General features: G+C 40.1%; 2 protein-coding genes and 1 long non-coding RNA gene across 4 annotated transcripts in view; 2 read left to right on the forward strand and 1 right to left on the reverse strand.

Moving 5' to 3' along the window:
- The window catches only part of LOC145409693 (uncharacterized), a 154,810-nt gene extending 145,299 nt beyond the window's left edge, over positions 1–9,511 (forward strand). For both annotated transcript variants that reach the window (XM_080280046.1, XM_080280047.1), the window contains exons 4-6: positions 52–2,463; positions 3,671–3,907; positions 9,187–9,511. In XM_080280046.1, the coding sequence (XP_080136172.1) occupies positions 52–2,463; positions 3,671–3,907; positions 9,187–9,245 (2,708 nt within the window). In that variant the 3' untranslated portion in view covers positions 9,246–9,511. The remainder of the gene's footprint in view (positions 1–51; positions 2,464–3,670; positions 3,908–9,186) is intronic.
- Positions 9,512–18,362: 8,851 nt separating this feature from the next.
- Positions 18,363–20,132, reverse strand: LOC145409687 (uncharacterized). Its single transcript, XR_013899148.1, has 3 exons — positions 19,952–20,132; positions 19,271–19,404; positions 18,363–18,478 (listed from the first exon to the last, which is right to left on the reverse strand). It is a non-coding gene; the product is annotated as an uncharacterized LOC145409687 (long non-coding RNA).
- Positions 20,133–20,547: 415 nt separating this feature from the next.
- LOC145409620 (ATP-dependent DNA helicase Q1-like) overlaps positions 20,548–26,523 on the forward strand; it is a 32,305-nt gene continuing 26,329 nt past the window's right edge. Inside the window, exons 1-2 of the mRNA XM_080279971.1 lie at positions 20,548–20,819; positions 24,188–24,358. Of these exons, the coding sequence (XP_080136097.1) occupies positions 20,675–20,819; positions 24,188–24,358 (316 nt within the window). The 5' untranslated portion in view covers positions 20,548–20,674. The remainder of the gene's footprint in view (positions 20,820–24,187; positions 24,359–26,523) is intronic.

Consider the following 26,523-nt stretch of genomic DNA (forward strand, 5'->3'; position numbering starts at 1 on the left):
GAGATAATTGTAGTGAGCGGGTGGTAATGACATACTTTATGTTTTTTGCAGGTAAGGCAGCAGCTCAGATTTACCGGCCACCACCAGCACGGAGCTCGAGAGAGGAAGTGACCATGGATCAACCACAGAAGCACCCAGCACACCTTGACACGCAGAGAAATAATTACCACCAAGATGACCATAGAAATAATTACCTGCAGGATCTCCAGAAAAATAGCTATCATCACGACAGTGTGAGACACAGTGATAGTCAAAGTAACATATACCACCAAGACCTCTCTAGAAGTAGTTACCAACAAGAGCCATACAAAAATAGTTCCCAGGATAGTCAGACAAGTAGCTACCTGCCTGATGGCCAAAATTCTGGGAGACAGAGGACAGAGAGTGAGAGCAGCAATATTGGAGGGGAAAGCAAATCTGGGCGGGGAAGACGTCCTGATCAGATTCTCTACATACCTCGAGGGCGACGAAACTGCAATGGTCTGCAGGATTCCAGCTCAGCACGGGCCACACCAACACCTTTACTGGAATACGGGGATTTAGCTAGGCCTCCGTCTCCAGCTTTCTCAATTTGTTCTGTGGCTTCCGAATTCAGTGGGAGGAACAGGTATAACAGAAGTCGCCAGGGCAGTCAAGCATCAATTTATGATGGGGAATTTGAGAAGGTGAGAGGAAAACCCCCATTGTCAAAGGGTGATAATGGAAGGGATAATATTCAAGGGTACAACAAGCACAAAGGCAGTGGACGCTTTGCACCACAGACGCTTCAGCTCATTGAACGCTGCCTTAACCAGGATTCAGATTCACGACAGAGTGAAAGGTGGGAAACAGAGTCTCTCAATTATTCATCATCACCCAAAAGTAAACTAGGAGGAACCAGTGGTAGAGAAAGAGTACTGAAAAGCCCCACTCCAACTAGAGACATCCATAGTATACACAGCAAGGAGAATGTTATCAACCCTATGGAGTCTGGCAAGAGATCGAGGAAGAGGAGGAACCGGAGAAGGCACTCTCGCAGCAGAGAACCCAGTGCTGATAAATACAACGATGGAGGAAGTGGCAGTTCTAATTTGGGTGGTTCCAATAACAGGGACCAGTTTTCTAATGGACATGGAGACAGAGGGTTTGGTAGTAGTGAGAGAATTTTTTACAACAGCAGTTATGAGCGCTATGACAGGGGCTATGACAACTATGACCGATACAGTAGCATCAATAACAGTAGAGCTAGTAGCAGAAACTCCAGTAGGGAACGAATGTCCCAGCATAACCCAAATTTCAATTGGAGGGGAGGATCAAATGTCTCCAGTCCATCGAAAGGTACAACTATTTACTACCACACCCGAAATTCACCGGGAAAGCCTCCATCTGGAAGGATGGGTTCATTGCCAAATGTTGCATTAGACTTTGGTGACAGTCCTAGAAAGTACTCAAACGAAGAACGTTTCTATACGTTACCAATTAAGCATCATAAAAATGTTAGTTCTCATAGAAACCTTAGCCACATGAAAAGTGAAGAGTATAGCTCTGAGTGCAGTTTGCCAGATAGGTTTAGTCAAAGAAGTGTGAGTGAGAAAGATGAAAGAACTGGTGATGAATTTGGTCAGGATATGGCTGAATCAGTGAGTGACAGTAAATATGGTAGCACTGATGGACAACCAAAGGATCAGATGTCTAACAAAGACTCTTGCAGCAGTGAAGTATTGAATGGTGTAGCATCTGGAGTAGATGACATTTCAGGTGAGGAAGATGCTCAGCCACAGCAGAGCATTACTGATGATAGGATGGATGAATCAATAATATCAGTCCAATCTGCTGGTGATTCTCTGGAGGATTTGGAGAGCAATTTGGAATCCAGTGGTGTGGGAAGTATTCACAGTGAGGATTGGAGTGAAACCTCAAACCACAGAACCAATGGTACCATAGTTGAAGAAGATTGTGCCTGTGATCCAACAACTGATACAGCTTCCATAGAACTTGCCAATGTCAGTTCCATAGCCACAGAAGTGTCTCGGGAGCAGAGTGATGAAGTATTGCCTATTGAAAATGACCTCTGTACTAATCAGCCAGAGAAGGAGGAACAAGACACTGGAGGAGGAGAGAAGGAAGAGAAGAAGGGAAGTAAAAAATTCTCTTTTAACTGGGCAGATGAAGTTGATGACTCTTGGGACAGCCTGTATGATGATGCTGGGGAATGTTTAGATCCTGACATTAAGCGCCAGCTCAGCGACTCTATTGGCAAGGTCAAATTGGAAAAGCCAACTAATGATTATTACAACTACCAACCCAAGGAGCCAGAGATAAATGAGGAGGAATATGGCCATGTGATTGAAATTTATGATTTCCCAGTGTCCTTTAAAACGCAAGATCTGATGATGGTATTCAATGAGTTCCAGAACACTGGATTTGATATTAAATGGGTGGATGACACCCATGCTCTGGGAATTTTCTCCACAGCTCTTGTTGGTGAGTAATAAGCATTTTACTCGTGTTATTGGTTGCTTAACCCCTTCAGTCCAAGAATAATTTAGTACGGTATGTTGTTGTTACTTCCAGGTGTGTTACTTAAGTAGTGCTTTTATTAGAGGTTGAAGATGGCTTTCATTAACAGCTTCATCACAAGAGATATCCCATAAGCTGAATAAAATCATCTGGTGTGTCCTGATTAAAATGAAAAAGAAAAATATGAAGTTGTACACTTAAGCAGTTCATTAATATCGACATTCAGTTTCTTTTAAAAGATTTCAAGTTTGGTGATCTAGCAGTCAAAAGCATCTACCAGGTGATATGTCTGGTGTTATGTACATCAGTTCTGGCTCATAAACAGTGAGAGTGTATATTGCTTGTAATACCACCATAGGCATAGGCTGGTCACCTACCCTTAATTGTTCTAGACTCAGGTAGGCTCACCTCAGGCTTGTGCATCTTGTGAGGGATTACCAGTATATGAACTGCAGTAGCTTAGCCCCAGGCCCCATTGTTTCGTAAACGACACTAAGGGATTGGGTGATCAATGAATGTATGTTACTTGCACCTTACAGAAACTGGAGTGAAAAAATTTTTCATTATCCCTGTCCTAGTTACAAGATAATACTGTACATACTGTATTTAAGCTTGGTACTGTTATTTATCATTATCGTCACCATCGTTGTTGTCATCATTCTGATTCCCCCTCACTCCCCCTCACCACTACCACCACCACTTACAGGGATGAAGTAGGATCCAGATACAAGAAGAGACAAAGCATTAATCTGAGGGAACTATCAGCAGTCTGCACAGGTCTCACTACCATACTGCATTACACTTCTAGCACATGCTGTCTACAAAGATCCCTCAGCATGGAGGGAGAGCCCTCTCAGGCACAGGAGAAGCAACAGCTCGCTGAACTTCCTCCAACCACACCATACCGTAGCCACAGATTACTTAATTAGAAGTATCAAACAGTGTGTTCACTCACACCAGATGACCCGCACAGACATTCATACATCCTCCAAGCATCCTCTTGCATTCTTCCTTGTAGGTACACTTCATCTAAAGTCATTACCACCTTGCAACTCCTAGTTCTCCCATCCACTCTGGCACATAACATTAGCTGTAAATGAGTGTCACTCCACAGACACCTATAATTTCTTCATCAGACATACTCAAAACCCATCCATTGCTCTCTCTACAGCTGCTGAGGCACTTAATTTTGACCATCCCTTCATCAAGACACGGTCCCTTGCATCAGCTACCAAGCCATCCAAAGCCAAGGCCATGCGGATCACTGATGCACTGCTGCCTTACAAGCCCCGACCTGCCACCTCAGCTGCCCTAGCACGCAGGCTGGTCTCGGGAGCACTGGGTCTTAAAGTCAATATTTCACGTGAAGTTCGTGAGGCAGAGAGGCAGAAACTAAAGGATGCCAAAGGTGAGCATTGGACTGGTTGTGGTGGACATGTTATAAAGTAAACTGTATTCAAATAATAACAATAAGTTCTTATTACCAGTCCCTTCAGTCCTGTGACCTATTTTAAAAGTAGTACCCTGCTACCTTCAGATGATTTTATTCAGTGTAGAAGAATTTTGAATAAGAGAGATTAGATACAGAACATTTTCACTGTGCTGCTAAAGATCCTTCCTAAGTTGAATAAAATTGAGTGGTGGCCCATTAGATGTGAAAAGGATGTCATCAGATTGAAGGGGTTAGTGATAATTTACCACAGTACAGAGCTACATACAGTGTACACATTGATAAAACATCAAACTTGGTAATGCAGTTGATTACATACATACATACCTCATCTAATCCTGTGTTGCCTCATGAGGAGTGTAAGAGCCTGGGGCTAGGCAAGTTGGTCCTGGCATTTAATATGAGAGTGACCAGCCTCACTCATCCCTGGGTGGCATTACGTGAGCAATAAACCCCAACCACCCCTTGGATATAAACCTACACAGGCTTAATCTGATTGGAAGACACTTATTACGCACTAAACCACCAGGCGCCATAAGTTGGTTAGATAGTTACCATCCAGCGTAGTAAATGGTTTCCTGGTGTACAGGAAACCATTTGGCATGTCGCTTGGTGTAGAGTCACCCGTAGACAGAAGGAAGGGGAAAGAATGAGGGAAAGAAAGACAGAAGAAGAAGGAAGGAAGAGAGGAAAGGGCAGTCACCTAAGAGCAGCACTACGTTGAGTGAGTGGATGGTGAGTGCCCCCATCTACCACCCATAATACTAGTAAAACAAGTTATTAAATATTGGCTGAAAGGCATAGTAATCCTTGTTTGAAGCCCAAGGAAGTACAGTAAATGTACAGTACATGATTTAGAGATAAGAATGATCCAAGTTGATTGATTGTATATGTCTAGAAGAAAGTCATCATCATCATCATCCGGACCTCCTTTCCCACCCAAAGGCGGGTGAGGATGATTGGTAATGTTAATGGCAGGAGAGTTGAGACAGGACGGTTTATAGGATTGACAGAATATACAATTGTATGCAGTGTGAAATTGCAGGGAGCAAGCAAGGAAAGGGAGGATTGCATAGTATAAGAATAAAATGGTTTTTGCAGTTGCAAAAACCCATTTTACTCGAATAATGCTCTCTGACATTATTTGAATAATGTATCACAACCACACATCAGATAACCAAGTAACTGATACGATAAGAACCGTTGTTTTGTACAAAATGTAAATATTCCAGAGCAAGCCCCAGTTGCCCCTCACAGACCCTAAAATGGTGGTTTCTTGAATAAAACTCTCTACAGTGTATGCAAGCCCTAGGAGTGTAGCGACATAAGGGCTATGGTACTACACTTGCCAAGCCATGGGTAATGTATTTTGCTTGACAGGTAAAAATAACATTGATGCATTAACATTGGCAAGAACACCTAGATCGTATCTACCTCCTCCAGGTTACCGTTTGGTGAGAAGCTGGCCTGGGTGTTGGTTAGTATCTCAGTGCGTGGCAGTTATCAGCCATTTTATTTCACTAAGTTTATTTAGTTGCGTAGGTATTGTAGAGGATGAGGTAGTGCGAAGGCATGAGGGAAGGATGATACATCCAGGAAGGCTGTTTGAGAACACTGCTTTCATAGGGCTTGCAAATAAAGGGTTTTATTGAAAAGCCCAACATGTCCGTGATCCGCCAGAATGTAATATTGTAGTTGTTAGGAAAATTGCCACAGGAGGAGGTTTATGTGGATTCATAGTCAGCTGGCATGAATTTCTGGAGAGTATTTGTATGACGTCACATGTCAGTATATTTGCTGAGAGGGGCATTAGCATTATGGTGAGGGTAACCAGTTGGACAGGAATAAAGAGGAAATGTGAATCACAGTATTCCCTAGCTAAAGCAAACCTCAGTTTACTGAACTTTGCCTGTGTAGCAATAAACTGCCGAGGGAAAGGTGCTAGGGAGCCTCCTTAACCAACAGGAATAAAACCAGAGTATCAGTGAACTCGTGCATTAGAATTGGACAGAAAATCGGTAAAACGTTGTTAGGTAGAGGGGTGCTGTGTGCCATCTGTAATGGGGGAGGGATGCAAGTAGACAGTTCAGAAAAGCAGTGGCCAGGTTGCAGAAGTACTGTGTGTCACCTTCACAGCTGTAGCAAACATTAATTCCTTAAGCAGGGGGAAGAAATAATCTTCCCCCTTTTAAGAAATGGAGCAGAATTGACTCCTTCAGAAATATCTAGAGTATATCCGTATGAAATGGTAGGGTACTGTATACTACTGTATATCCTTCACACTGTTCATAAACTTGTACTTTCCTTTTATAAACATTTTTCCTTCTGTTAATTTTTACTACTCTTTCCACCTGACATGTAGAGGTGTATAGTATGAAGGAGGACTACTGGGCCTTCGAGGCTGCCTGTGAAGCCTATGCCCAGAGTCAGGGGGGGGGGGGGAGTGGCTGCACACTGAGTGATAAGCCTGATGATTTCTTGTAACTCAGGAAACCATTTACAGTGCTGGTTGGTAACTATATAACCAAATTAGTGAGTGATGTTGAGCCTGCAATGGTGTACCTGCTAACTGGGTGGACACACCAATGCTGCATCCACCCAGGAACCAAACCTTCACTCTTTTCCCCTTGCCTTGCCATGGTGAGGCACTGTCAGTCACAATGTAATATTGGTTCACCACACAGGATAGCCCAGCAGGGGCAATTGCTTGAATGCAGTTGATAGGGATGCTTGACCAGACAGACAGAGGTTGATCAACAACGGCCTGGTGATTTCAGCATGCTTAGCACTTCCAGCTAAGTTAACATAGTTAAAATGTGCATATAATTTTATGTTATGTAACCAGTATTAATGTGTAATAATTTTGTTATTGCCATCTAAGCACCATGAATATTTTTAAATGGGACAAGCTCATATTGTAAGAGTACCTGTCCTGGATGACTGGAAGTCAGGTATAATTATTCCCTTGTACAAAGGGAAAGGGGAAAAAGAAGTGTGTGTTAATCATAGGGCCATTTGTCTTCTTAGTGTAATAGGAAAAGTATACAGTAGGATACTTATTGACAGAGTTAGGGAAATAACAGAGGAATTAGTTGGAGAGGAACAGGGAGGCTTTAGGAAAGGAAGAGGTTGTGTTGATCAGATATTCATTGTTAGATCTTTAGAGGAAAAGTTTCTAGAGAAGGGAAAGAAGTTGTATGCGGCATTCATGGATTTGGAGAAAGCATATGACAGGGTGGATAGACGAGGATTGTGGAAAGTATTAAGAATATATGGAGTAGATGGGAAGTTGATAAATGCTGTGAAGGGTATGTATGAGGGTGCTAAGACTTCGGTGCGTGTGGATAATGAACTGAGTGAGTTTTTCTATTTGAAGATTGGATTGAAACGGGGATATGTCATTTCTCCATGGTTCTTCAGTCTGTATATGGTTGGGATTATAAAAGAGATACAGGGTAGGGCAGTGGATGTTGGAGTGGCCCTAATGAGAGAGGGCAGTGTTTGGAAACTCCCTGTACTGTTGTTTGCAGGTGATACTATGTTGTTAAGTGAAGACGAAGGGGAGCTGCAAGGCTTGGTGGATGAGTTTGGGAGAGTGTGTAAGAAACGGAATTTAAAGGTGAATGTAGGGAAGAGTAAAGTTATGGTCTTTGAGAGAGGTGAAGTTAGTGAATGTACAGTGAGGTTGCATGATGAGGAAATGGAAAATGTGAGTACGCTTAAGTACTTGGGTAGTGTGATGAGTAAGGATGGAAGTTTGGAGGGTGAAGTGCTTGAAAGGGTACAACAAGGAAGAAAGGTTGCTGGTTCCTTGAAGGCAGTGATAAGAAACAGGGAAGTGAGCATTGAAGTGAAAAAGTTACTACATGACAGTATTGTGATACCAACTCTGACATACGGAAGTGAGGCTTGAATGTTGTTGGAGGGACACAAGAGTGAGAGCAGTGGAAATGAGTTATTTGAGAGGAGCCTGTGGAGTCACATGGAGAGACAGACTGACGAATGAGGATGTGAAGGAGCTTTGTGGCGTGGGTGTGGATGTGATAGGAAATATTAGGAGAAACACACTGAGGTGGTTTGGCCATGTGGAGAGGATGGAGGGTGAGAGACAGACGAGGAGAGTGTATGTGAGTGAGGTGGAAGGGGGGAGAGGTAGGGGAAGGCCAAGGATGAGGTGGAGGGATGGAGTGGAGAGGTACCGTATATGAGAGAGGGGTGTATGAATTGGGAACAGGGCAGTGAAATGGCGGGAGACAGGGTGACGTGGAGGCGATTTGTTTGTGGCCACCCCGTATAAGGGATTAAGGCATCTGGCAATAGATAGATAGATAGGTAGACCTGTTGATCAACCCCAGTCTGTCAGGTCAAGCAGACCCATCAACCACAGGCATGCAGTTGCCACTGCAGGGCTGGCATGTGCAGTGAACTGAAGTTCACTTACGGTGGATAGTTTCACTCCACTGCAAGGAAGTGTGTGGAGATTTGGTACCTGGATGGACACCACAGTTTGTGTCTCTCCACTTCAGCAAACAGGCGCCATAGTACGCTTCACATCACTTGTTATTTGGTTGTATGGTTGTCACCCACTGTTGTAAATGGTATCCTAGGTTACAGGAAACCATTAGACTGTCACCCAGTGTAGAGTTACCTAAGGAAGAAGTAGGCAGTACTACATCAAGTGAATGGATGATGGTTACCACCACTTACCAGCGACTAGATTGTGCATTGTTGCATCTTTATCTCTCTGTCGCTACTTCATTGGTCACTGCTCCTGTGAACTGTCTCCTTGCATCCCACCACCACTATGGTGGGCGCGTACCCGTCTAGCAACAAACTCATCGCTTTTCTGTCCAGCTCTGGAATGCACGAGTTAATCGTTACTCCCAGTCCTTCACGTATGCAACAGGTCAACACTGGAACTGACCTCCTCTGTCTGTATTTCCTACTGCCTTTGACCTCCAGTCTTTTAAACACAGTGTGTCCAGGCATCTTGGAATGAACAGATCTTGAATTTGGCTTCTTGGAACAGTTTGTGGGCTTCTGGCCTTTGGTTTCTTCTTCTGTTGGGGTGGGGGAATGAGATCATAATTGGAGAGGTAGTTTCTAAGTCACATTCTAGAATGTTTGTTCATAGCCTGGGTAATTTGAATTATCTAAGTTGTCATGTAGTTTGTTTCTTTTAAAGATCAATGACCAGTTTCAGAATAATATAAAATTTAATCATCCTCCCCATACAGCGCGGAAGAAGCTGGAAGCCAAGCAGCGTCTGGATGCATGGGAGGGAACCCTGACGTGATGGCATTGATGCAGCCATCAGCTTCATAACCAGCTCAGGCCATAGCAAATGTGGCATCACAACACAGGCTGGCGGCTCCGGCACTGTCTGTTCTAGGACTGGCAGTTTCGGGTCTGTTGGTTCCAGAGCAGGCACTTCCGGGGCAGTGTTACTGTACCAAGGGTGTCATGGCCTGTGAGGATCACCAGGCAGATTGTATTTAAGATGGATAATAATTCAAGGCCATAAGCAGAGGATCAGTATGTGATTTGTGTGCAGGATGAGCATGGAGGCAAGATATACACACATATATATATATATATGTATATATGTATATAAATTCTCACTATATCAGACTGGCAGGAGGAAGACTGAATCTAATAAAAATGAGCTTTCACTGTATCATAAATGTTTTTAATCAGATTACAGTCAAGTATATGTGAAAAAATAGAGTGTATATGAACAGAAATGTGTATGCTTGTTAATGATGTGATAAATTTCAAAAAACAAATATAGTATAGGTAATGATGGGTTACTCAGAGTTTTTGCAATTGTTAGAGCAGGTCTGATGTTACAGAAGAGGAGTAGTTGAATTGTCCAGGAAAAGCAAAAGTGTGATATAGTGAGATTTTTTGCATGCATTTAGCCTAGCCCTAAGTCCCTATGCTCCGTATGAGGGCAGTTTAGGATTGGATGACAGGTAGAGGGTGTATAATTACCTGAGCAGAGAAATTATCATGCTATCAAAATGATTTTTTGTTTTTCATTTTTGGTCATTTTGTTTTACTCATAAAGATCTTTAACATAAAGATGTTCCATTTTAAATGTCTGAAAGATTTTTTGTAATATATTTTGATCTTAAAAATGCTTCTTTTCTTTTTACTGTCTCATAAGATATTGATTTTTACTAATTCATAAAGTTCATCGATAGTGCATATTGCCTTCTGGATCATCATCATCATCATCATCATCATCATCATCATCATCATCATGGTAAAGCTGGCAAACTTTGTTGTCAAAGAAGAAGAATATGCAGTTACATGGAAATGGTGTTGTTTACTTTTTGCAACTATTTTAAAATGCATCTTGGCAAACCTCCAGCTGTACAGCTGCTAATGTGTACAGTATGCTCAGAACATTTACTTTTCAGCCACCTAGCTGCAGGGATGAGAACACAGGGCTTAGGACGTATTGCCATACCATCAGGAAAACCGTGGCAAATCCCTCCTTAGACTTGCTCACTGCTGGGACTTGCGTGAAGTCAGTCAATGTTAGAGAACCAAGGAGAATTTGTCCTCTGCAAAGGTTTTGGAGGATTTTCACATGTGCTGACCTCTGTGTGTGCATATGCATATGTGTGCATGTGTTCAAAATGAGCACATAGCTGTGTACAGTATCTGTACTATAGAACAGGTGATGAATGGGTAGGCATTAGGTGGAAGGCAGTACATACTGATAAGTAATTATAAGGGAATGCCAGTTTTAAAATCCAGACACTACTTGCCTGGATATTTCCTGACAAATCTTGATATGTTTGGATATCTACAGCTGTTGTTCTTAGGGCTATGATTGATAGTAACTGGTATTTACCAATTTATTGTGCCACTGTTTACAAAATCTATAGATGATTTTTATATTTACAGTATGAATAAAATATAGGTAATACAAACAAGTAACAGACCATTTTGTTAGCGATTAACATCTTTTTCCTGATAGGTGTGTTGTTGTTGTTTTAAGTAAGATAAGAGAGAAGACAAGACCTGTCTTGCCGACACTAGTTAATGGTACAACATAACGATATTTTGTCCATACGCTATACTGTATTATAATTGATGTTCTGCTTGAACAAAGGATTGAAGCACTTCTAAACTGAAGCATAACAACATTTACAAGGCATGTTGTGTAAAGCCGTATCCAGACAACTGTCTGTCTCTGATCTTTTGTTGCATCTTTCATCTCATGTATCAAGTGAAGCGTAATTATTCATGTTTGGTCACAATTTGTATTCAGTTGTCGGCAGAATATTAATGAAAAACTATGAAAATTTGCTCTTTGTCTGAAGTTTATTGTTACTCTTTCATGAGCATGAGTATATAAAATTGTAGCCACCTCATAGTACAGTGTACAGAACATTACACATACTTGTCCAGGAATGGATTGGGAATGGAGCCATCTGTAACCTTGGTTAGTAAAGTGCCTGAGGTTATTCTTCCAGCAATCTCCTCATCTCAGGTCTGGAGCTTCACCACTTTTTACGTGTATGAAAGACAGGACTAAACTAGATTTTTGATGTACTGAAGCATTTATGGTGTGTCTGTCTTAGTGATATTTACAACTACTCATTGTGGTAGAACTGTTGATGTTATGGTACAAGATTTAAGATTGATACCCAAACTTGACAGATGTTTTAACTTTACTTGAGCAGATTATATTGTATATTGATTTTTTTTTTTTTTTTTTTTTTTTTTTTTTCCCACTAATGCTATCAGTTATGGCTGTGTTCAGTTTATGTAAACTTGGTATCTAAACTATCTTTTGTGAAGAATTTAATACATATGTTAATAATTTGAATGAATTTACTGTTCATTATACAAGGTCTGACTATAAAGTTCCAAGAATAAATGAACAGCAGACTAAAATTTATCCACACTGGTTGACAGTACAGCAAGACAGTCGCAAGAAATGTCAGTCACTGGCTGACTGTGCACTCCAGCACTGTGTTACACCCAACTATCATATCATTTACAAAGGCTCCAACATGCATGCATACATTGGTCTTGGTCACCTAATGGCGGCTGTCCATGCTGCTTGATCTCTAGCAGCCTCCTTATTCAGTCCCTTAGCCTTGAAGTCATATTCTATGACATCCAAAATCATTTTTGGTTTACATTTTGCAACCCTACCCCTGACATTCACTCTTCTCTCCTTCCGCACCCAAGTGTCATCCTCTGTGCTCTCGATATTCCTAAACCATCTCAGTCTGCTGCCTCCTCATCACAGCACCAATACAGTGGAGTCCATTCTTCCTCCCAACTTTTCTGTCGCAATCCTAGTTCTCCCAGGCCTAGCATTCAGTCAACGAATATCCTCTTCCGTTACTTCCCACAGCTCGCTGCCGTACAGCATTACACTCCTAACAGTTGCCGCATACAAAGATCCTGTAGCACGGAGAGAGAACCCTGTCAGTTGGCAACAGCTCTCTGAACTTCCTCCTTACCCTACTCACAGAACTATCTCCAGCCTCATCTTCAACACATGTCCCCCAAATAACAAAATTCCCACACACATTCAAGAGACTCTCCAGCAAGATCAATCCTTTTACACCTGACAGTCTTTATTCAGCTCTCCCTGACACCGCACACATGAAATCAGAATTATTTCGCAGCCTACCTCTAATACCACTACATCTCTTATGCACCCACTTATCACAAACACTGCACAAGATTGAGTTACTTCCCACACCCTTGTGGCAAACTGCACATGGCCACACTCCTTCTTTGACAGTAGTTATGATAAATGTAAGAACTTAGGGTGTTCCTCTACATACATACATACATATATATATATATATATATATATATATATATATATATATATACACACACACACACACACACACACACACTTTTTTTTTTTTTAAGACCATTTTGGATACTCTATGTTGTCTGCAAAACAAGGCTATTAAACCTGTAACTTTTGGAAGACTAATACAGCCATAAAACACACCAGATCAATACAGCCACCAACACAGCACTGGTAGAAAACTGAAGGATAAATTCATGTTAAAAAATCCAAACCAGTACTGTCAGTTGTATATTTAAGATGATGGATGGATAATAATAATAATAATAATGTAGAATTTAATTGACAGACCTAGTATATGACACTTCGGGCCATATGGTTAAATGTTGAATTAACAAAATGGAATGCAAACCCTTTATTTTATTGCAATTTTCAGAGCACCTGTGGTTATTAGTTATGGTCAGCCTGCATCCCACATTGTTGAGTGCAGTCAGCAACTATTTAGAAGAGCTAAACATGTTCCATCTTACCCACTTGCTTCAGAAATTGTCATAAAGAATAGGGAGCTTGCATTCCACTTAGCAGTGTTTAAGCATTTGACCATTAGTTTTGTATCATTAATAAATATATATGTAACTGCAGTCAAAGTACTTATGATGAATTTCATACAAGTATGTATTTATTATTATTCCACCTAAGGAATGTTGGCATGCCACTTGTATGATAGTCAAAGTCAAGAGTCATTTGGGGGCATTATGACAATCTAGTTTTATACTTATGAATGGTTGACTCATTCATAGATTAAAACAATTACACTTGTAGACCCACACTCACTCATATGTACACAGAGACTCACTCACAGGTAGTTTTTACTGCTCTGTTTATAAGTTAATTGTCATTAAAAAAGATTGTGTGAAAACTGAAGAACCTATACCCACTGATGAGCAGGTTAGTTTTGTCACACATGTCCAGTCTGTTTTGATTTTAAGGATAGAGATGTGTTTGTGCAATATTATCAGGACAATATATATGATTATATGGGATGATCTTATGGTTACATGGTATAATGTGACATTATTCAATAAGCTGTTACTGTTTGAAGGATGTTTATGTATTACAAAAAAAAGCAGTTCATCAGTTGTACAGTAGACTAAAGTAAAGGTTCTTGGAAACTAATATTAATTTTTAGTTCACATGTTCATAGGCAGTTGTAGCTGCGTTTGTCCAACTGATGAAGAATATGTATTGTAGCTTCTGCCCATGATGTCAATCAGTAATGTGAATGATGTGTTTGTAGTGGCATATATTTTTGTACATCTTTCACATTTCTCTCCCAGAAACATGTCAAGTGGTATGTGATTCTATACAGAATTGCCTTTCTGTTATCCTTTTCATATAGCTATTGTCTGAATTTGTACAGTGGTCCTCATGTAAAGTTTTCTGAGTCATTCCCATGAACTATGGTACTGTAAAATACTTAGAAAAGTTGTATTAATGAACAGACATTGCTAGGTTACCTCCTTGAATATGTTGGCTCTCAGCTGCCCTTATAACATCCTCAGATGGTGCATAGAATCCCAACTAATGTACAGAATTGACCGTTATGTAAGATCCTCATATATTGGGAGGCGGGCTGAATCGGTAGAGAGGTCGCCTGCAGTCCTAAAGGACCCAGGTTCGAGTCCCAGCTGGGACAGGGAACAATTTAAGGATTTGAATTTGTGTGATGGGTGGGGGCACTCACCATCCACTAACTCAGTGTAGCGCAGTGCAGGTTTATATCCAAGGGATGGTTGTGGTTTATTGCTCACGTAATGCCACTCAGGGATGAGTGAGGCTGGTCACTATCATCTTAAATGTCAGGACCAACATGCCTAGCCCCGGGCATCTATGCTCCTCATGGGGCAACAGAGGATTGGATGATGGATGGATGGATGAATTTCATAAAGCAGACTTTACTGATCTACCAGAAGACCCACCGACATGTCGCAAAAATCCCCCCATTAATGCCAATACACTAGTCCTCTATGAGACGGCCCCAGCATGTATTCAATATGGAAGGTGGGTGTTATTGCTCAAGTGAACAAATGTGGAGTGTATGGTATGTAGAGGTGTATGCTATGTAGGAGGATTACTGGGCCTTGGGAACAGGTTCTGAAGCCTGTGCCCAGAGTTGGGGAAGGGGGGATTATGAATACAAGGAAGTGGTAATGGACACCTTGTCATGGAGGGCTGTATGAGGGCAATACATTCCTTGGATTTGCAAATAGAGTGTTTTACTCTAAAACTTGCCCATTTAGTGTCCATCAGAATGTGGTGCCTTGACAACTACAAATACCACCCACAGGAGGAGGATCATGCAAACCCAGAACCCAACCTATGTGCCCTGGAAAATCAGATATGAGAATATAATTATGTAAACTGCTCAAAATGATACTGGGAGGGTACCAAACAGGTAAAGGTTAGAATATGGCTAGGAGGGTTAAGAACATCTAGCTGCAAGTAAATGAAGGCTTATTAATAATGCATGGACAACAGAAACAAACACCTAAGCAAGTACAGTGGACTCTTCCTTTCATGTGGGACCTGTGTGCACTAACAGTTTCTAAAGACTATCAACTGTGCGGAAATTGTGCAGTCCCCTACTGGATCAAATCAGTGCCCATGGCTGGCCAAGCTGCCTTACATTTTAAATCACCCACATGGTAATGTCACGACCACCATGATGCTCCTACAATCCTTTGCACATCTGTGTTCTCTGATTGGGTCAGGCACATGTAGTGGCTTGCATGGACAAAGCTGACCTACAGTGATCCATGTTTTGTCCTTGCAGTGAAGTGGATGTGTTCCCAGCACAATAGTATTGACATCTTGCATTGCCCTGTGTTAACCCTGCCAGGCTGATTCTTTGTAAAGTAATTTCTCTCTCGAGTCACTGTCTTATAACTGATGTAAACAGTACCTTGTGTTAGGCTTGCAGCAAGGCTCATGCAGACCTTCATTGTACTCAATATGAGGTCTTCAGCTCAGAAAGGATCAAGGACCGGGTAGTATAGAAAAATGGCATCAAGTGGGGCCAGCATGCATAGGACCCTGACGTTAGCAGCGAAAAGGAAATGCTAAGGCACTTGGATAATGGTGAATGTGGGTGCTGTTGCTAAAATTTTTGACATGAACTAATCGATGGTTAGAACTGTCAGAAAGAACTCAAGGAGTATGGAGTGTGCACTAAGGCTAGCCACTGATGAAGTGAGTGAAGTACTGGGGGGGGAGGGGAATGATGAGCAATCCAGTATTAATGCTGCCTGCAAAGCTGGTTTACCAACTTTCCTGAATTTGCAGCACTGCCAGTAATGTAAAAAGAAAAGTTGTAATATTTTGAACAGCATTCCTGACAAATCAACAAGATTTTACAGGTAAATCCCGACATTATGAGTAGATAGTTCTTCAGTATCTTGTTACTGAATGCTCATGTGATGAAGTATGTAACCTTTGTGGAAAAGGGAGTATGGTTTGTGACCACCATTAACCGTAGCAGCCTTGGCTCAATGGGTTAGAGCACTCCGCTCTGGCCGAAGGGTCGAAGGTTCAAGTCCACCCAAGGGTCATTGGTCGACATCAGAAAGGGCATCCGGTCATAAAGTCCTATACGTTCCAAACCTAAGTCCTCTACCCAGGGGCAACACCTTATTCCTTATTGAAAAAGAGGGACATGGCATTTAAAATATATATATATATATATATATATATATATATATATATATACGTAGCAGCTGTGGCTCAGTGGGTTAGAGTGCTCCACTCTGACCGAAGGGTTGGAGGATCGAATCTACCCAAGGGTCATTGGTAGACATCAGGAAGGGCATCCGGTCATAAAATGCTACATGCTCTAATCCAAAAGTCCTCCACCCAGGGGCAACGCCTTAGCCCTTCGGGGATACCTGGCGTAAAACCAAAGTCTTTCTTCTTCATATATATATATAAAGGAGTTTTAAACAAGAAAGAAGGTTAGTTACTTAATACACACACATAACAATAACAACTGACTTATAATAATGCATATCTACTGCAATGTAAAAGAAGAAGAAGAAGAAAAAAAAAGTATGAATGTAGGCTACACTAACTTGTACCGTATACAGTATGAGTGCGCTCCAGGTTCATTGGGATTGGGCTGCCCTTCTATCACATCACCACCATCAAGACTAATGCTCTCTCTCACTAAGACTTACAGAATACAGGGGTGACTAAAGTTGGCCCTCCTCCTCCCTTTCACTTGCCAGAGATGTGGGGAGATCTTCCAAAGGTGGAGACCTGGGGAAAGGATTGTCAAAGTTCTTTGAGACTGGAGACAGGGCAGCTGTGACTAAAGGCAGTGAGCATTGCACTTAAAGAGCACAGGGTACACTTGGTAGGCATTACACGAGTGAACTCATTGCACACAGCCATGCAATACAATACGTGCACTTACAGATCCAGGCACAAGAGGTAGAAGAGAAAGAGTATGAGGCAGCACATGGGACCGCAGGAAGGATGAGAGTCTGTGCAGTTTACAAACTCTGCTTATAAACTCTACCCCCATGCATCTATGTCATGGCATGACACGGGTGGCCCAGCTTTATGCACTTCTTAAATTTTCCTTATGCATGCCTCATAACCAATCTTGTGTTCTCAATTGTTACTCGTAACATTGCATTTTCAGTACTCTTATGTCACTGGCTGAATGTTTTTACAAGATATTTTGGGCTATCAGTAACAGGACATACCATACACCAAGATCATGCTACCAGACCATTTTATTCAAAGTAATGGCCATACTGAGAGTGACAGCAAGTAAAGAAGATGGTATCTAACACCCCTAGAACAAAAGCCTTTCCTGAGTTGAATACAATCATCTGAATAGCAAGAATAAAAAATACATCACTGGACTATCAGAGTTAAGGGTAGCACTGTGTTCCCCTGGCTTCATGTTTCTGGATGTCAACTGAGAAAATAATGGAAAAAATACTAGTACAATATTGGAATTGTGATCTGCTGTCCAGATGTTTTTCCATTCTTTTAGTTTATTATTTCTTGTTTTTATGGTAATTTCATTTTTTTTTTTTTTTTTTTTTTTTTTTCCCATATCAGTTTACTGTACATTTCTTTTCTAGCCTTAGCATCATAATGTCTTTGCTATCTGACACTAGATGTTGATTATTCCAATTCCTATTTCATTAATACAGATTTTACTAACTTTGCACAAGATCCACCAATATCAAGACAACCCCATTAATACCACTACATAGTACAAAATGAACCATTTCTAGTGTGTATTCAGCAGCACCAAAGTGAAGACATGCAAAAGTGTACAGCACACAGAAGGACTGCTTGTCCTCAAGAAATGGGCTGCCAAGACTATGCCAACAGTAAGCTATTTCTGCTGATTCGAGAGTTACAGTAACGTGATAGTTTTTTTTTTTTTTTTTTTTTTTTTTTTTTTTTTCCAACTGAGCAGATTGTTACCAAATCTTCATATGGCTAACTTGTGAAATAAAACATTAGTACAGTGTAATAGAATGAAAATGAGAGCATTATTATATCATGAAAGAGGAACACACGATATGAATATAAACTAAGTAGCGTATACTAATTTATTTTTATTATAAAAACAAAAATACAATCCCTTTTTACTGTACTTTCATTTCGAAACTTCAACTCTTCTTGGTTTCAGCTGGCTTCTCCTTTTGCAGCAGCTGTTGGGAAGGAGATATTGCATCAGATAAAGTTTACAAAACAATATACATACATGCGTTCATATATATATATATATATATATATATACAGTATACAGTGCTGTATATATATTGCAAAAATATATAGGCTAAAAAACCATAGTTTTAATTCTCTGTGTGAATGCATGTACCCTGGAAAGCATTTTTGTATGCTCAAAGCATACGATAACTCTCATCAATACACAAGTACCGTTCCATGCTGTTCATACTATATAACATCTGCCTGAACCAACATTACCCTCTATCTCAATTTCACAAATTTGCTTTAGTACCCTATCTATGTACACTCTGTATAGGTTCATCTATCTATCTCTTGTCAGACGCTTTGAAAATGCAGTACATAACATACTATGAACACTATTGAAGGAGTTTCTTCTATGTGCAGTCTATCAGATTCACAACCATGAGTCAGAGGTTACAACAAATATGAGCATGTAATACACTCCACGCCTAAATGGAGGGGGAAAAAAATACGAGGGAATATATACCAGCCATACGTACAAAAAGTTCTGCTAAAGTACTTAGTCTGGATTAGGTGGAGAGAGAGATCTTGATGAACAAAATGAGGAGGATAAAGTAAGCTCACCCTGCTATCATGTGCTATACTTGGCATATTACAATACAGATAACCACAGCCCACCTAGCAATCAAGTTTTCAACAACAATCACAGAAGTCAAAGTAAGTACCAAAAAGTAAACAATTTAATTTCAATCACACAGCACCAAAGGGTCAATAGTGTTTATCATGCATACCTTGAATCCTGTATAGTCTTTTGATGCCCTCTGCTTCATCTCCTGTTCAATATTGGCATTAATTGCTTTCTGAAGCTGTTTCTGGATCATGTGGTTTTCCCTCGCCTTGGCCTTTTTAGGAACAATAACCTTTGCTGGAAAGACAGAGGAGGCGACTGTTTATGATAATTTACAAATGCACGTTCTGTACATGAAGCCACGCAATATAAACCTATATATAACCTGATTACCTAGAACAGTCCATCCATCTATCACCAATCCAGTATTACCCCACCAGGAGCAGACTACTCATTCCACACATTTATGGGGAAGATGACCAGTTTTCCGCTAAGCAGGAATGTGTGAGCAATAAACTTGAAACACCCCTGAGGACTACGTCTGGTTCAAGTGCCTTAACTCATTAGGCCATCATGCATCTACTACTTTATATCAGGGAAACATGGCTAATGCACTATATACCATGGATGAAGAATGCCAAGGTTAGTCAAATATACCCTCCAGTCCGAATACATTTGGTCATCAGTTTACTGAAAGGAGCTACCGTTGGGATGTTAGGTGAAAACGAAAACCAACTATATCCCACGGTAACAGCATTTACCTATTATATGCATACATTAAGTTCATCACTACTGGTACCGATTAAATTTGTTGTTCCAACACCAACTGCTACTAAAAACTTACATCCTTTCTTCATCTTCATTGGTGCCTGTCGTTTCCCTTTCTTTAGGCTGGGAGGAGGTTTTACGCCTTTCTTGTTTTTCATGTTTCCTTGAGGCATTCTTGTGATGTTCTAACTTCCCTCAAAGGCTGAAAATGTGCTCACAACACTATTTCTTCTTCTTGTGTTTGGAGTTCTGTTGGATCAGCGATGTTGTTATTGTTTTCAACGGCTCTTCAATTACCAATCCGGCACCGAATATCTTTATGAATTAATATTTACTTCCTTACTGAATATTTAAGGCATCCTCTTATTAAAAGTTTTAGTAACTGCATTTAATTAATCATACATGTACCATATTTTGGCCGGTCCAGTTTATACTAAAGTCAAGACTGAACATTTTCTTCAACATGTAAACATACAAGCGCAAAGTCGCCAACTTTATTCTGATTCTGACGCTGTATTTGTCGTTTTTGGTGCATGTTGGAAAAATTGTGATGGAAATATCAGACTGATTGGGTAGGAAGAGAATGTTGATTCAATATTTACATCAGTTTATCGTTAAAGATTAATCCTGTACTTCGTAAACGTTATTTCCTGTCATTAACAATCAAAGCCCATACATTCGGAAACATTCTCTACATGACCGCCCTTCAAACTTCGTGGGTGCATGTGAGGTGCCAAGGAGCTTCAAGTACCTGAAAAAAAATTATTGACAGTAAGGAAATGAAGTTATTGTGCAGATTATGTTCCTTGGTGTGCTGGCGGGGAATGTAAACCATCCTGTGGCCAACGTGCTTGTAGAAAACATCGTCTCCAGAACGACAAATTCCGTGTTTGTCAACATGGATGATATATCTGAAGTGGAAGTTGTTGGTGGTGAATCTCAAGGTAAAGTAATCCTAAGTTAGTCATTGCACTGTGTTTAGTGTGGGAGTTCTTATTATAATGTAATTGTTAATGGGGCAGAGAGTCACTTCATTTGGTAAACATAAGCTGTAAACAGTAGAAACACCTTACCAAATCAGTTCTTCATCCTGATAGTCTGTTGTATGTTTCTGATTAATTCTGGGGTGGTAAATAAATGTTTCTCGTTAAATCTGTGTTCCTGTTGTTTATAGCTATGTTCTACTGTGACAACTCTTGATTTGTGTTGTGACAACTCTTGATTTGTGTTTGGTGTGTGTACTGCATCAGTCAGTACCTATAGGAGAATAATGCCTCTCTTAGGGACAGGTGGAGACCCCATTTGAAAGATTCAGTAGTTTTTGTGCTTACGGTTGACAGCACTGTCTGGCAAAGAGTTTCAACGTTAAATCACCTTACACTAAAAAAATCTATGTCTGCATTCCACTGACATGTGGGGTTTGGCTGTTTTAAACCTATGACCTCGTACTAATCACCGGAGAGAGAGCAAAGAGATCCAATGGGGCAGTGACAGATTGGTTGTGGAAGATTCTCCAACATTTTATAAGGTCAGCTCTAAGCAGCCTGCCTTGCACAGAATATAAATTAAGAGTCTTATTGACGATCAGCATAACTCAGTTCAGAAAGGTTCTCCATTTGTTTCATCCTGTGACAGTGTACTGATTCAAGAAGACTGAAGTCACCTGAGTAGCCTAGCCAGTATTCCAGACAGTGGGCCCAAACTAGCAGAGATCTAATATGAGTTTTGTAGAGGGTTATCGTGAAAGCACTTGAACGAGAGTGTGGATGTAAGTAGTGTGTTAGCCAGTCCTGCTACTTTATTAATTGTAGTTTTTATGTAGGCATGAAACTTTAGAGTTACCAACAAGGATTCCCAGAGCCCTGTGACTGTCTGCCATGAACAGGTCTGATGTATGTACATTTACACTTCAATTTACATCTTTCACTGTTTTCAGTACAGTACCATAGACCTTGAGAGGTGCTTTGAATTGTTTGAGTGCATTTTTAAGTTGATGTTCATTTATTTATTTATTTCTAAACAGTTTTTTTCATTATTATATTGCTGTTTGTATAGGCTGCATTTGCAGTGGTGATGAACACAGATGAACACCATTTTGGCACTAAGTTAGTCTCATCAGTGTGAATTGTACTTTGACTATTAGTCCATGGATTGTCTCCATACTAAAAAATTACTATCTTTGCACTGTTCTGATCTCTTTGAATGAGGTCAGAGATCTATAATTGAGATTTTGTAATTACCGTATTTCAGGTAGAAATGTGCCGATATCAAGATGTTGGCCAATACTGATACCGATTCCCACTTTTCAGCCAATACCGTTACTCTGATACTAACAGATGGCCGATACCGATACCAATACTTTTTTATTTTGATTACCCTGCGTTTATTCTGTAACTTCTGTAAGCATATATTATAAAAGTATAGAATTACTTGTATTTTAATATTAGAAATAGGGGAAGCTGAAAGTAACTGTAGGCCTATAATTGCATGGTATTGACAGTTAAAAAGAAAAAAGAAAAAAAAAAAAAAGAAAGGAAGAAGAAAAGGAAAGTCATAGTCTCATAGAGTCGAAATTGAAACAGTATACCCGGTACGGTACCATATATAGTTTGTGAACCTTTACCCAGCATCCACCTGTTTGTTGAGCACATGGAGAGTAGCGACCCTAAGAGTGCAACTTCTCATGCCATGCAGAGCTGAGGTCAGTAATTCAGTATCCGTGATCTTAATTAGTTGACTCAGTTCTCAAGTACCAAGTGACAATTATGACCTTAAGAAATCGGAATAATAAAATGTTTTGCTGAGTTGATAATCTGCTTGTGTGAATAATAAAAAAAAGGCAGAGAAAAGTATTGGAGAATCAGCCATATTTTTACCTTGCCAATACCGATGCAATACTTAAAAAAGAAAAAGAAAAAAGTGCCGATACTACAAAAAAAAAAAAAAAAAAAAAAAAAAAAAAAAAAAAAAGAGGCCGATAATGATACCGATACTATTGGCACATCCCTAATTTCAAACATCCTATTTTCTCAAAATATATAGGCCTATGCCACTATAATATCATGCTCATACGTAGCATTTAGATTTTGTAATAAAATTTATTGTGACCTGTAGTTTACCACTGTTGCATTTTTTATTACAGTATTGCCATTTCAGCAGAGTATTTGAGTGTGACAGCTTTTTGCAGTGGCATTGATATAGCTGGGCAGCTTTGCTGCCTAGTTATACATATAAACATTGCACCCCTTAAAATGGGGCTGCTGGAATAGGGCAGCTTCTGTCTGCAGTCTACCGAATTCACATTTCAGATGAGCCTGAGAATACAGTTAATGTGACTGCTGCTACTTCCATTTCAGCTCCAGTTGCATCTCATCAGTTTTGATGAATACCGGTACTATGACCCTATTTGTTCTTGTACAAAATCTTTTCTTTACCACACGTATCAAGATTCGTTTAAAGTGAAACCCAAGTTTTGATAGAAGGACCAATTTCCCTGTTCAGTATGTTGAAGAAAATCTCATTAATTTTCTCACCATCCATCTAGGTCAATTTGGAAGCTGCAGTGGATGCTGCCTTCAGCTTTAGGTTTAAAGAATTTCCATACTTCAGGTAAGCACACTTCCACAGAAGTGTACACTAAAACAAGGAGAATGATCTGATTTTCCAGATCCAGTGCTTTCATTTACATCAATGCAGTTCAGTCTGAAGGGGTCAAAGCTTAAACTCGTACAGTACGGTATGACAACTCACCAAGGGTTTGGTGTATTTATGATAAGGTAAAAAATGTAAAATCTTTTATGATAAGCTAATACATTTACCAGAGTATTCAGCTGTCAGCCTACTGTCCTGGCTCCTAATACTGTATACAGTGTAACACTGTGTTGGACCAAAGTGAAATAATTAACATTCTGGGAGGCCAGTTACCCATGTATGTTCAGTAATCATTGTCCCACAATTTTCATTAATATACACTAGCTACATTCTTTCTTATATTTATAGCACTTTTCGTATGTGTTTAGGTAGATCCTACTGTATTAACATTATAGGACCTGCAGGTATTGCCTTTCTTCCTTCTGTCTCCATGGATGTTGAAAATGAGTGTGGTGAGTGTGCAGTTACTGACACGGATGACTTGATTTGGCCATAGATCACTCTCAGCAATAGTGGCTACTTAAAATTCAGCAAATGGATTTTCAAAGTCTGGAAATTGAAGCAGGAGAGGTTACAGGTCTTCTCTTCCTGTCAGAACATTTCCAGTATGTTGAGGAATTAGATACCGTTTCTATTATATATTTATCTGTATTTTGCGCAGATCCTGAAGCCACTCTGAAAAAAGTTGAAGCAGAGATCAGGCAGGTGACTCATGAATTGCAGTTGCTGGAGGGCCGGAAACAAAGGCTAGTGGCCCGCCGGGACAAGCTCAGGGATTCCATACAACAGCAGAAATCAGCCAAGCTTGCACAGAAAGACTGGGACAGACATGGTAGGTGGTTGATCTGCTCTTAATGTTGTGTATGAAGTATTCTGTATAAGGGGCAGAAGTATGCCTAATATTCTACTGTTTCTGCTTCTTACTGTCCTCAGCTGACTAATCTGAGACTTGATATTTCTTTGCCTATTAATGATCTGATATGATGTGTCATAAATGAAAGTAACAAGCAAACCTTAAGTGTAGTGTAAATACAGTAAAACAAATAGTGGTTGGTGAGGGCGCTCGCCATCTACTCACTTGAGGTAGTGCTGCTCTCAGGTGCCTGCCCTTTCCTCTCTTCCGTCTTTCCATCCTTCCTCTTCTGTCTTTCTTTCCTTCAATCTTTCCTCTTCCCTCTGTCTGCTGGTGACTCTACACCGAGTGACAAGCCAAATGGTTTCCTGTCCACCAGGAAGCCATTTACTGTGCTGGGTGGAAACCATGTAACCAAATTATGGTGTCTGGTGGTTTAGTAGACAATTAAGGTGCTCCAATCGGATTGAGCTGGTGCAGGTTTATATCCAAGAGGTGGTTGGGGTATACTGCCCATGTAATGCCACTCAGGGATGAGAGGCAGGTCACTCATCTTAATTGTCAGAGCCAACTTGCTCTGGCCCCGGCCTCCTAAGCTCCTCATGGGGCAACACTGGATTATATGATGAATAAATGAATATATATATATATATATATATATATATATATATATATATATATATACAGTATATATATATGTGTGTGTGTGTGTGTGTGTGTGTGTGTGTGTGTGTGTGTGGAGTGATTGCCAAGGTTTGACCTAGTTTTTAGAGTTTAAAATGTTATGCATTTACTATTTGTCTAATGACTGAATGCTACATACTTATAAGGAAGCACAAACATTATGTGCCTCATGTTTTCTTTTATTTGGCCAGGGGCAAAGACATCACAAAGTTTTAAGTATCAATATGTGTTACTAAGCTTTTAAAATATAAATGTATAGTATAGTAGTCACTGTGTAGCCTTTTTTAAATGAAGATGCAAATGAAAAAGCCAAAGAAATCATGATAGTTCAGTGTAGTTTCATACATTAACATGGATATTTCAGTAAGGTACCAGCTTTAGTAACGCAGACATAATAGATATTCCTTTTATGAAACAAAATTAGAGTTGCAAGTATTGACCAAATTTAGCACTAAATTCCTTGAAGCCTGAGAAAGGCAGCAATAATTAAAAGCTTGTATAAAAAGTCTTGAGCAGTTCAAGTATGTCTGCCGGTTGATTGGATGATACTATAGATGCAGCTGTTCATAGATAGCATGGTCAAATAGACAGATCCAGTATGAATAGGGTGATGTAAAGGACATAGTGGTGAGTTAGTGGGTGGAAGAAGATGTGGAAGACAAAGCAGATGACTAGATATGGTAAATAAAAGTGTGGAATAGTGGACTGTATAAGTCGAGAACCAGAAGAGGTAACTAAGATAGAGTTATATGTATATAGATGCATGTAAAAAGGATTGCACCTCATTTTTTATTTAGAAGTAGGCAGAATGGCTTTAACCTGGAGGTATGTATGAAATACATTTACGTTAACCCATTTGCAGGAGTTGGTGTGATTCAGTACTTTAGTCAGGCCAACACCAGATGTATGGTGTTTAACTAATAGAAATTCTAGCTGTCAGATATATAAAAAATTATCTTGAGTAAGTGTTTCTTTGCTGTATGCCTAGGAGTTTTCATTAGGCCAACATCAGAGGATTTTGTGCAGTGGAGAGAAATGCTAGCAGTCCGAGGATGAAAGTGGACCAGTACAACCAAGAAATTGGAAAGCTTGGGTAATGGTTGAAAATGTTAATGGCATAATTCAGTGAACATTCTATTGATTATTCTAGTTTAAGTTTTCTTACTTTTTTTTTTATGGATCTTGCCTATCCTACACTTTTTATGGATCTAGCCTATCTTACTAACCCCTTCCATGTAGTGATGCCTCATGTACTTTATTCTTGTCACTACCAGATGATGTAATTCAGCACAGAAGAGACTGGAAGGGTTAGATTTAGCCCTTCAAGAACCACGTCATAATGAGAGGTTTGTCTTAAGTTAAATAAAAATGTCTGGAACAACATACATACATACATCATCAAATCATGTGTTACCCCATGAGTAGCATAGGAGCCCGGGGCCAGGAAAGTTGGTCCTGAC

This window comes from Coenobita brevimanus, chromosome 82 (assembly GCF_032717465.1).
Source record: "Coenobita brevimanus isolate Jiangsu-jjx chromosome 82, ASM3271746v2, whole genome shotgun sequence".
In the NCBI taxonomy this organism is placed as follows: domain Eukaryota; kingdom Metazoa; phylum Arthropoda; class Malacostraca; order Decapoda; family Coenobitidae; genus Coenobita; species Coenobita brevimanus.